The sequence below is a fragment of the Neopsephotus bourkii genome, unplaced genomic scaffold, assembly GCF_033783945.1.
Source record: "Neopsephotus bourkii isolate Nb327-2 ecotype Australia unplaced genomic scaffold, CSIRO-AGI_Nbou_v1 NB_1292, whole genome shotgun sequence".
In the NCBI taxonomy this organism is placed as follows: domain Eukaryota; kingdom Metazoa; phylum Chordata; class Aves; order Psittaciformes; family Psittacidae; genus Neopsephotus; species Neopsephotus bourkii.
In genome coordinates, this window is record NW_026901776.1 from 3,605,319 (window position 1) to 3,618,365 (window position 13,047).

The following is a 13,047-nucleotide window of genomic DNA, read 5'->3' on the forward strand; positions in this document are numbered from 1 at the left end:
GAAATTGGCATTATCTCACATTCACTTCTTTCTTCACTGCAAATGAATGAAAAGCTAACCTCCGAAATCGTGTTTCCATTATCCTCTGGTATCTCTAAACATCAGATTGCCACAGGAGTTACACATTCACATTCTGCAAAATTCTCAAAGCCTCCACACAACAGCTACCCTGCTGTCTGGAAAATGCACAGATGATAACGCAAAAATCACCAAAACACAAGTTTTATCTTCTGAATGAGAAAAGCAGATGTAGAAAGCCTACTCATATTTTGCCAAATACTTGTTTACTTGACCACCTAACCTGTAGAAGCACATCAAACACTGTAGCATCGTGTGTTTCCATTTGGAGACTAATTTAGCAAGACTCATGAACTTGGCCAAGCAGAGCAGTTGTGATCTGGACAACTCAGTCAGCTGTGACTGCTTGTTTAGACTTATATAAAACATGGGCAGGCAGCTGTCAAGGACACTAGGTAACACAGGTACCACACCCACAAACGAAAGTGAACAAAAATACAGCAGGAACTTCTGCAATTCCATATATGCACATGTATGCATATGCATTTATGTATGTCCAATACATTGGACAAAATGGACAGTATGTCCCTGCCCATGGCAAGGGGGTTGGAACTAGATGATCTTAAGGTCCTTTCCAACCCTAACTATTCTATGATTCTGCATGTATGGATGATATTTATATTGGGCATATATACACGTGTGTGTGTGTATATACAACTGCAGAATTTTCTGCTCTATGTTTCCTCAATACATGTATTGGACGTGCATATATGTACACATATGCATATCCATATAAATGCGTATGTATAATGTACGTATATATATGCATGCGCACATGTATATGACTACACAAACACATACAGAGAACAGAGCTAAACCTCGTAACTAATTATGGAAAAGCAATCTAGCCTACTCAGCTTTTCTCCTTCAAAAATCCACGTCTGTTGAAGTGCTCTTGTAGACAACCTTGCTTTGCAATATGCCTTGAATATTCATAAAATGGAAATCAGAAGTTACAGAGCAGGATGTGAGTCCATATGGAAAATGGTTCATGCTCAGTTTCTGATAAAACAAGAATCATTCAAGGAAAGGCTAGAACTAACTAAATACCATACTACCTGGAAGTTTTGCATCTCACCCCCTTAGCTTTCATAATGCTTCTGTTATTTTGGGGCAAATTTCCCTAAATTCAAATTGTAAAGACTTGACAACAGTCTATTTATAACCCAGAAAATGGCTAGATTACAATTATTGAAGGTTCTTTGAAATGTCACTTTAATTTTCTAAGTGAAGAAGCAGATGTAACAAGTTTTCTCTTTTCCCTTTCACAAACTAAGCTTTGTGTACATTCTCCTGGGCAGCAATTTGCTAGGAAGTGTTGCAACTTGGCAATTTCTTTAGCAATGAGAGTGGCCAATAGAAGTACAGTGTTTTAGCATGGATAGACAAGCTTGACAGAAAGTTCTATCAGCTGTTCAGCCCACACTGCTGTACAAATGAGGAAATGACTGGAATATTAATTGCCTTTAAACAGAAGTAATTACTCACTTTTGTAAGACCACTAGCAGGCAGAAATAGATACTAGAATAGAATATTATGAAAAATGTTTCATTTTTCTGGCTTTAATTGTGCATTTGAGGATGAAAGAGCAAATCCATTTCTTGCATATCTTTTCTTCCTTTCCCTGCTCTGACATTCCACAGTATCTTACAGTTTTTACTTTGCATGAGAATGTGGAACAGTGTGAATAGATTTGATGCTTAACTACTGAAATCCCAATTTCCAGTTTCCTATTTTTGTCCTCTGATTGAGATTTGTTAGGCTCTGCTGGTTTTGAAGAAAATGACATGTGGAATTTTTTTCAGACAAAACATTTTTAAAAGATTCATGCATACACCAATTCATGCACATCCTAAAAACATCTAAGGCACTATCTCTTTGAATTCATCTGCTTGAATGACAGTACATGGGGTTGAAGTTTCTTAGGCAATAAATTTAAATAAAGCTTAGCTGCATAATTACATTGTGAAAAAACTCAATATTTTGATACTCAATAAATTTATTCGCAAACTATATTCCCATATTTATAAGCATTCTAAAAGGAAGGGTTTGCACTGCATTTCTCATTTGGCTGCTCGCCTCAGATTTTTCACTCTTTTTAATGGACATGCAGAAGATTTATTCTGAAGAAAAGTTAATGTATGACATTCAAATAGGCTACAGCCTCTTTCAAAAGAAGTAAAATCCAGCTCATGACTTGAAACCACAGACTATTTGCAGTAATATCTTCAGTTGCTCAGAATACTGGTCTTTGCCTATGAAATACCAGAACTAGAGAGGAAAGGGAAGGGTTTATACCATAGTATAACAGAGTTGATTCCTTACCTGGCTGCCATTTTAACCCCATTTCATGTTAGCTGAGCAGCTTCTTCAGCAACAAATACAGATAGTGGAAAAGAGGACATATTCTCAGGCTACCAACTCTTTGATAACTTAGTTTCACGACTGATACTAAGTGGAAATCTGCCCTTACCATATTTCTAAGATCTGATCTCAAGTCTTTGTTGGCATAACATCACTGTAATGCATGTCTGCCTCATTCACTATGATTCACGATTTTTTTTCTATTGCTCTTAATTGCAGAAGTCTGAAAACTGCTCCCTCACAAGATTCATTCTGGAAAGGTAAGAGAAATCATCTGATACTACATTGTTTTTTATATATGTACTTCCATCCATTTGGCTGGAGAATTAATCCACATGCTTATGCTTTTACTGTTTCAGTTGAACCAAACAGAAAATAAATGTATACATTTATGGATATTCCCTAGTTGTGTTAATATAGGTACAATTTTGCAGGGTTCTTAAGACTACACAATGACATCCTTTCCTAAGATGGAAGCAATATGAACGTGTTAGATGTGTTACCTAGACTAACATATCACTACTTTCAGAAAGCTATTTTATTGGCAGGAAAATCTCCATGACAAAATGTTTTTCTTACGCTACAGGGACGGGCTGTAGTTCTAAAAAATTAATAGTGAAACAAGAAGAACAGATTGTTAAAGTCCCACCCTTTCATTAGGCTAGAACATACCTGGCATGCTGATGGATGGCTGTGATTGAGGTCCCACTGGGAAGATACTATGTCAACAGACTTTTCAGCCATATTAAGTAAATTCATCCAGCCTTGGAAAAGAGACAAATGGGATGGTGCACTGTCTGAATAGTTGATACCTTCAGGAATATTTTCCACAAGAGCAACCCTGAGAATAGATAAGGAAAGAATAACCACTTAACAAAAGCACTTTTCTGCATTAAAAAGTTCCAAATTGTAAAGAATGTCAGGTTTTGGGCCTGTGGTTCAACATCTGCTCCCAGAGGCTCTCAGCAGTGTGCCACCCTGCAACTCATTCTGAAGTTGCTGAATGTCATGCTCTGCACTTCCCAAAACAATTAAATGCAGAAATGACCTACTCTAACGCAGCAAAGCCAATTAAGCTTTTGAAGCTCTGTGAAACTAACTTAAATACGTAAAAACTTACTTCTAATAATACAGTAAATGGGAATTAGTCCTTAAGGTGAGGATGGGAAGAATGAAACAATCTCTTCTTGTGTTGCCACTCTCATTTTTGTATTTAATTTCTTCTCTCTAAGCAAAGTGGTGAAATGTATATTGCCTGGCATTCTCTTAGTCTGCTTTTATAGCTGACATTTTATTACACTGCAGTCTCTATACATGAATTCCCCCTTTTCAACTGCTCTAAGCTGCCTAATTTCTGTGTTTTTGTTTACCTGTGTAATACTCTAACTGGGATCCAGTGTTTAAGAAAGAAGAATTATGCCATTTTAATTTGCTGTTGTTTTTTGAAGGCTCCTTAATCTTATTGTCTATATTATTAAAAGGCAAATCACATTACACACATCCACATGGATCCAAGAAGGTAAACTAACATTATAGCAAACCGACAGTTCAAAACATGCTCCTCTGCTTCAGGGAAATTATGTGTTTCATGCAGCACACTGCCGCCCTTCTAGGTTTCCCTAAATTGCAGCAGGTAAAGCTCCTCTCTACATTCAATAGAGAAATCTTAAACACAAGTCAAACAAGATTCCCAATTCTGTCTGTAGGTAAACAGATAAGATTTTCAGCTTATGCAGATGGCACTTCTGTTAAGTGCTCCTAACATCTGCCACTTTTACTGTACATCATACAAACCAGGAAGGTTTTACTGTAAATCATACAAAGTAGGAAGGCTGTAGTAGGGATTTGAAGAATACTCATTTTCATTGTATCCAAGTACATTGAGTAATTCCAGTCTGTTTCTGTACTTATTAATAGCATTAATTATCAACTCCAATATGAATATAGTTTTTAATTTTTTTAAGTAAATAATTAATACCAGCCTTTAGTGAAAATGAGAATTGTACACTTTTTGACTGTTAGAAAACCAGATCAGTTCATCTTACAGGGTCGCACAGAACCTTTTACAGCTTCTTCACGATATCAATAATCTTTCTGAAGTTAACCCGTTAAAAGACTGAAGATTAGTACCCTGTAGCAGTGTAAAGAAAACCCATCGGAACTGTGATAAAGTAAATCTGTGATAATTATCACATTCTTACTCTCCTGGCTTGGCATCCCTCCCCCCCCCCCCAAAGTAGAACATGCAGAGCTCCTCCTTTCATTAAACATTCAAGAACATTCTCTTATTCTCTACAATCTGCCAATCAGCGTATATATCATTAAGCTGCAATTACTGATGGTGTTCTCAGTAACATACTTTGAACATGGTATTCTAGTGATTAACATTAAACTTCACTGCAGTAACAAAGTTGTAAAAACAGTAAATTGACTGTAAAAGGTTAAATCGCAACTTGATTTCTTAATGTCTTCAAAGTTTACTTCATTCTAAAACATTCCACCTACCCTGTTTACGAACTTTTCAAAATAACTAGTGCCCTAAATATTTAGAGCTTATATTAGTCTATTAGCAATGCCATACTTCTAAAAAGAACCTATTTTACTCTAACACTCAAGGTTTTAGACTTCTTTCTGCTCCACCTAATCCTGTTATAGAACTTCTGTTAGGTCCCTTGAAAGTGTAGTTAGTTTTTTCTCAGTAGTTAACATCACTAATCGTAGTGCAGCTCTTAGTGATGTTCATGTTCCTAGAGCTATTTTATGAAGAGCTGCAGGATAGCCACCTTCGAAGAGCAAGAAATCAAAGCAGAGAAGGTAAAGTTATATTTACAAGGACATAAACTCTCCCTCCCCCAATAATCCAGCAGCAAAGAGAAATGAATCCATGTCTTCCTGGCCTCTGCCATCCTTTACCCAATCACGTACAGATACAGGAGGGAGTTATTTTGAATACTCTCCAAAGACATTCTTCAGATCAAATGATTATTCAAAAGATAATCTATCAAAAGTGATTCTGATTTATCTAGAATTAAAAGTGCACATCACTTCTTTAACACAAGATTTGTTCAAAATTTGTCAGCATTAGAATATCACCTGACATAAAGTGTTTTCTGGTTGAACCTATGCAAACAAATATACAGGAACCCACAAAGAAACTCATAGGACTGAATCCATCATGGTCACCTCCAGTGGCTTCTAGTGGTGTTTCCCATGTACTGAAGTCCTGTCACACTGGAAAGCATTAGATTAACTTCCACTCTTTCCATCTCTGTCTTTGGCAAGTTAAAAGCTGACAAAAAGGTAACGCAGTCTTCAGAAGGGCTGACAACCTGGAGATCATGTAGCCCAACCCTCCTCACCAAAGCAGGGTCAATGACAGCAGGTTGCTCAAGATGTTGTCCCATCAGGTTTTGAGCATGTTATATTTGAGACTAGGGCCCTAAACCAGCCAAACACATACATGCTTATTTCTGATATTAGGACTTCAAGTTATTGAGGTCTAAAGTCAAGGAAAATGCTCTAGCTATATATTATAAACCCAGATTCCAGAATTGGCCAGAAGCTAAACCTAAAAGTGCAATGCAGTAAGCTGCAGATTTGCATCACTGCTCTACAGATACATTTGGGAACAGAAACCATGAAGATATGTAAAAAAAAAAAAAAAGGGGGGGCTCTTATTCCTTTCCATATGTTAAAACCATCAATTTGTTCAAAGAATGTAGCAAGGCAAATTTTCTGGCCAAAAGGATATTCATCTCTCTCTTAAAAGGACCCTTGTTAGGAACAAGGTGCCACTTGGTAAGAAAGTTTGTCCTAATGGTTGGGCTGAACTTGCTCTTCACTAGGAGATCAGCTCTTAACTTTTCAATCTGCATAGCATTCAGCAGGCTACAGTACTAGCACTAAATACTGAAGGTGACACACCTCCTGCCATTCTATAATTTGGGTTTGATTACCTTTGTTCTAATTGAATACTGTTAAAATTGCATGAAATCCAATGGAAACAGCAACACATCTGGTGAAGGGTCTACAGCTGAAGTCTTATGAGGACCTGCCAAGGGAACTGGGATTGTGTAAAGCAAGCTATGGGGAGACATTATCGTACTCTACAACTACCTGAAAGGACGCTGTAGTGAGGTTGGTGTTGGTCTCTTCTCCCAGGTAACACGACAAGAGGAGATAGCCTCAGGTTGTACAAGGGACAACCTGATGTTTGATGTTAGGGAAAATTTCTTCTCCAAGCAGGTTGCCAAGCATTGGAACAGGCTGCCCAGGGAAGTGGTTGAATCACCATCCCTGGAGGTATTAAAAAGACATGTAGATGTGGTGCTTTGGGACATGGTTTAGTGGTGGGCTTAGCAGTGCTAATAGTTGGACTTGATCTTAAAGGTCTTTTCCAACCTAAATGATTCTATGATTCTATGTAACAGAAGCCAAATCCATTCCCGTTAGTGAAATTGTTATTCAGAACAGATAGTATCTGTTAATATATTTCCTAGTCTTCTATTTAACCAAATAGTAAGTACTTTGTGTACTTGACATTTCATCTATCAAGGGCACCAGTTAAAATGTTGTTTTGATAGTTTAGAATTCCCTTTAACAATGCAATGATTCTGCCAACCTCCCCTCCTCCCCCCTGGAGTATATTTCCCTGTTTACTCAAAAACTCAACATCAAACTCAGAATTAACAGAAAAAAGTCAACCACAAGTTTTTAAACTATGTGACTTTACCTTCATAATCTTCCATTTTCCTTTAGTGAAACAGCAAAGTTCCTTTAGCACAAAAGTAAAGTGCTTGGTCAATCAAAGTTTTGTTAAATCTGTGCAAAAGTTTGAGTCTGCAAGCACCAATTCAATCAATAAAAGCTAAATTTAACTCTCATTTTCATTCCAGTATAACCCACAAAGAGGTTTTTAAAACATAGAGTAACAAAAACTTCCATGAGAGAAGGTCATTCACAGACCTTGAGGAAGATCAGGAACGGTGACATAATTTATTCTGCAAAACAGCGTATTAACAAAGCAAGACAGAACAAATGTACCATGGAGATTAAACCAGACACTTCCTACACTCAAAATCATTAGATAACTTACACCTGCTGGATGAGATGTCCTTCCCTTCCCCGATTTCCTGGTGTTCCATTTCATCTATTAATGCCAACATAGGTACACTCTGGTTATATAGCTGAATATGCTCAAACCTAACTCACACAGACTGAGAAACCTGAAAGTAGTTTTACATGATTTCTGTGAAGCTATAGAGAGACAGGGGTCAGAGCTGAGATTCAAACTCCTGAAAGCTAACAGAAATGTGGTAAGCAGTATAATGGCATTTAATGCCCAGCAAAGTACAGACCTTGACCTCAATAAGAAGACTCTTCTAAATTCAGCTACATGACTTGCATTTAGCAATTCCAAGTAAATTCTGTCCCAGGCTAAGGGTTCATCATCTGAAAATTCTTTGGTCAGACAGTGAGAAGGTTTGTTCCTGATATACCAATTTTTTCCTCTGAAGGGAATAGATATACTTTTAGTTTAGCATATGGGTTAATTAGAGTAGAAAGAGGTCTAGGGCAGTGAAAATAGGCAGAAGCTGTATGTCTGTCTCTTGAATATACTTGGGGTTATTTGTGTTATTAGCAAAAATTTATAGCTCTGTTGAAGAGTTTAGCTGTTACTATTACATAACTATAAAAGAAAAGTTCTCATAGTTCCAACTTCACAACGTATTAAAATGATAAGATATAGAACATTAATCACTCCAGTCTGTCTCTACAGACTCATCTAGTAAAGAAAATCCAGGTCATATGTGTAATGGACCGTGAACTCAAGCTAAGTACTCAAAACTACCCAGGTTATTAGCATCTAACTGGAAGTATCACAAGCTCTGTAACAGTCCTCTAAAACTGGCGAGACACATGTATGTGCATTTGTACACATGCATGTGCCCAAGTGTATGCACACGACAAAAACTCTCTGCTGACATTTACCTGTCTGCTTTTTGAATTTTAGTCATGAAAACTTTGATCTCCAGAAACAAAATCTTGGGATGCTGAATGCCTGGTTTAAGACTATGTTTTGAAGGAGATCTGTAGTGAATGCAGATAAGTGCATTAGATATATTTTTTCTGCAGTCATGCAGCATTAGGGTCCAGGTACAGAGTTTTATCTGAATATTTCTGAGTTATGTGATAGAGCAGATTAGGGTGACGTTTAAACTGAAAAGCTGCTGTTATTGCCTCCTGAAAAATGGGTATTTTCAACAGGATTCCATGTGCCCAATGATAAAACACTGCAATGAGCATATTAATTATTATTTTAAGATACCAAACTGTGCTGGAATTTGAGAGACACATAGCATCAGTCTGTGTTCTGAAGGCAGATTCATCTCTTGATTGTCTTTATATTCAGAATCTGGCAACCAGATATGAGGGCAAAAAGGTAAAAACCTGTTGTATATGAAGCCTAACGAGATAGTTTAAAGCAGATTTCCTAAATTCCCTTTCCCTGGACATGTGAATTGCAACCTAGGGGAATAAAGGGGAGCGGTCTACCAGGTTTAAAGGTGTGCATGTAAATGGGACTACTAGACTGTTGTGTTGGAGCATATAAAGAAATAGAGCTATAGCTACAGCATGCAGCACAGCGGTGTTACTTTTAGCTGTGCTGCCACAAGCAGAAGAGGCACATACTGATCCCAGGCTTTTGCTCCTCATCACAGCAGTGGGTCAGTGACTCCTCAGTCTCACTGCTCACATGGGCCAGTGTGGTGCCCTGGCACAAGAAAGACCCACAACACTTTGCATTACAAATGCAAGACACGCAGGTAATTTGCTAGGTTACATGTAGCTAGAGACGGTTAAGCCGGTTTGCACCTACTGCAGTTTGACTGATTTCCTAACCACTGGCCTAAATTCTGTGAATGCCATCTGTGACCGGACTCAGAAGAGACAGGCCTCTTCAGGAAAGCGAGTGGCCTGATCCTATTTAACATACAGCTGCAGGAGGTGGCTGTGGCATCAAAGCAGGAATAAACAGCCCTGCCAACTTCAAGTGCTCACTGAACTTCAGCTTTAAGCACTTCAGCTAATGCCCAAAATTAGAAGTTGTTTCTCAGCTTTCCCCTTCTATGGCTGCTGCTTCTTTGTACTTAGTCTCCTTTCAATTTTTCTTATCAGTCCACAGAAGTGACTGAAGTATGCTAACTGTATAGCAACACATATTTTAACTCCTCACCACTTAGGCCTTTTTATATTTTCCATAGTCAACTTGGAGATCACTTTGTTATTGCTATTCCTGCATAATTGTTTTTGTGCCCACTCATCACAATGTCTACAAGCCAAATATAGCATGCAGACATGCACAATGCATCCATCAAGCCTGGCAGATATTACGTGCAAGATCCTTGGTTAGTACAACATAAAAACTAAGGGTTTCAGTCAGCAGTTATGTCAGAGGAACAATATTGGCTTTTAGCAGTGGAAGATCAGACTCAGTTCTGTGGTCCTACAGAATAAGCAACTTGAAGCACTCCAGGAATACCTCTTCTCTTTGAATTGCCCTGTGGAAAAAGATGATTCCATCCCTCTTACACCATCATCTTCAGAGCCTACCAACAATAAAATCTTACTGTTCAGCTTTCCTCAAGTGAGGAGCACACAATTTTGTAACAAACCACAGGCACAGAAGTTTCACAAGAAGGACCCACTATAAAAAACCACAAGTCACCTAAGGTTTGAAACTGTGACCGATTTCTAATTAAATGTATTTTAGGTGATGAAATTATATTTACACAGTTGTATCTCAGATGTAAGTTTCAATTCTCAAAGGCAAAACTGCAGCCAAAAGAGGGAAAGAATTGACCAGATGTTTCACAATGTCACTTCAACCTACTGGGGACAATATTTCCCCTGTGCCAAAGCAAGTCTGAACCTAAGTCAGATATTAAATCTAGCCTGCCATAACCATTTTAATACTGGAATTAAGAGAGCAGTCATATAATGTACTGAATGAAAAACAAGCACAGACATGGGAAAGAAAGAATAAAGAGCAAATATTAAAGATCTCATTTGTTTGTAATGATACAACTGATTTTTGCCTCAGTTCACAGAAACATATAAAGTGCAACTGAGCATTAAGCCTTTAAGCAGCCTTATTGATTTTCTTAGGGCTTCTCATATACTTGATGCAGACTTCGGCTTTTATTTGAATTATGCAGGTCAGTCCAGCTCAATACTGACCTTTTCCCTCCACTACTACATATCCAGGCTTATACCAAAATAATTCCTATCAACTGCCCCTTTCTCCATAAACAGAATGCTGAAATGAAGGTTGTTGATTTCATTGTATAAAATTATTTAACATCATTAACACTCGGTAACAAATGCCTCATAAACAAAGCAAAAACTCCTTAGAATGTAACTGAAGGATCAGGCAAAATACATGTAAAAACCTTTCTGGAATAAAAATAATGTGTGGGTTTGCTTCAGGTGCTTTCCTTTAAGTTTCTAGCTCTGATAAATTAAGCCTGAACCATAACAGCACACCTGATGAAAAATATAACTGATTGTTAAAGTCCAGCAGCCAAGCCATAGAACCAGAAATAAGCATGCCTACATATAGTAAAGGCAAGTGTAAAGACACGATAAAATATAAATCTATATGATAAGAGGTCTTGTGCTACTCCTAGTTTTATTTTTGTAAATGAATTTGCCACACTTCATCTGGGACTCCTTGTTACTCTAACAGTAGTGACAAACACAGTAAGATCCATCTTTGGCAAATTCCTCAGAATTACTGCATTAGGAAGTAGCACCATGGGCTTCTGAAAATGGCCACTGACCATATACAATATTCAGGGTCAATATTTTACTATACAACATTTTAAGTACTGCTGCCTAAATTCTCATCATTCAAACTCTACATCAGAGGCATGAGGCAAGCTTAATCTGGCTTACTGGTTTGGGTGATGTTTTTTGTGTGGGTTGTTTTGTTTGGAGTTTTTTGTGTTTGCTTTAAGGGGGCTTATGGTTATGTTAGCACCTTCCCTATAACAAGAAACACAGAAGCAAGAAGCACAACAATATCAACCAAGACTTCTAACTATTATTCCTAATGCTAATGCTTTGAAAGTCTGCTGTAGCTTACCTTTAGCTGCAGTAAATACAAAATCAGATATACTGATTTAAAAATGTGGTTACACTACTTACAAGCAGCTCACATGGTAACACAGTAAGCCCTGGACAGCATGCAGGAACTTAAACAGAAGTTCCAAACTGAAATGGAAAAGGTTTCCTGGGTCATCAAGTACCTGTCCTTGCTACTTCAAGCAATGTTTCATATGCATTTATTCCTAATTTTTCCAGATAAGGAAAAGATAACCGAACAAGGAGGGGTTTTTATCATGACTTGTCATACGGGAATATTTTTTATCTTGCTGCTGTCATAGGCAGAAATCTGCTTCACTAGATATCCTTTTACTGCCTCTATCCTTTATCCTCAGTAACCCAGATCTCATGTCTCTCTCCTGTGATATTTAAAAATGATGACAATCATTTCCTTTCTTAGCTTTCACCCTCACAGTCAAGTACCTTTAGTGTCTTCTTTATTAAATAGACTCTTCTTTCCTAGAACCTCCTCCTACTCACCATGAGTTCAACCTTCTTGGTTACTGGTGGTCAGTTACACATTCCAGATTAAAGCTTGTCAGTGCCATTGAAAATGACATTAATACTTCCTTTTTACTTCTGGTTACATCTTGCCTGATGTAAATAGCATTGCATCTATCTCTAAGCAGTTCTGTCTTCTTTTATGACAGTTTCCCTAAGGAACTGCTTCCCTTATACAGTATAAAGATAGAAAATCTAGTTAAATTAGAGTTGGACTACTGCCTAGGAGTGAATAAAATTAAACTGTTAAGCAAAATGGTTCATATATCCTCATGAGAAACCAAAATACATATTTAAGATCCATTATAACCTCACGAATTTGAAGAAGGGTTTTCCCATTCTCAGTCTGATGAAGGGGCAGTTTGGGATCGCTTCTATTTATTTCCTGCCTTCAGATCATATATTTTCTTGTTCAAATTTAATTCTAATGATGACTGTGGGTACACGTATCTTTAGGAGGCTTTACAGTCAGCTATTTCTTTATTCATATATTTAAGTCAGAAAACTCACAAAACCAGACCTCTGTCATTCCCTGCTTCTGCATGACTGCTGTAATTTGTGAAGTTCAAGGAGTAAAGCAAAGAGACACCGAGATTAAAGAAACAGAGCAATTAAAAGCCAGATGACTGCTGAAATGTGTAGCAGACATAAGAAAAATCTTTTTACAACCCTTTACTGAAATGGTAAGCAACACATTCCAACAAAGCAGCAGACAGTCGAAGTAGCCTTATTTCTCTCAAAGCCTCTTTTAAGCATATTATTACTTTCAACTAATTCGAGAACAGACTAACCACACACCCTGAGAAATGATAAATTCCATGAAGTATGAAACATGATAATTGTTTTGAAGCTGAGAGGACAAAAAGGTGAAAATACAGGAAGTCTGAAAAGAGCAATTTTGAAGCATTAACCCAGTCCCTGATAAGATATTGTATC

At 37.5% G+C, this 13,047-nt stretch overlaps 1 protein-coding gene across 10 annotated transcripts in view; it reads right to left on the reverse strand.

Annotated features, from left to right (window-relative positions):
* Positions 1–13,047, reverse strand: part of PLD5 (phospholipase D family member 5) — a 164,745-nt gene that overhangs the window by 67,370 nt on the left and 84,328 nt on the right. For 6 of the 10 annotated variants that reach the window (XM_061365751.1, XM_061365760.1, XM_061365755.1 and 3 more), the window contains one exon: positions 3,115–3,283. The exons of the other annotated variants lie outside the window; for them this stretch is intronic. In XM_061365751.1, the coding sequence (XP_061221735.1) occupies positions 3,115–3,283 (169 nt within the window). The remainder of the gene's footprint in view (positions 1–3,114; positions 3,284–13,047) is intronic. 10 annotated transcript variants of the gene reach the window in all.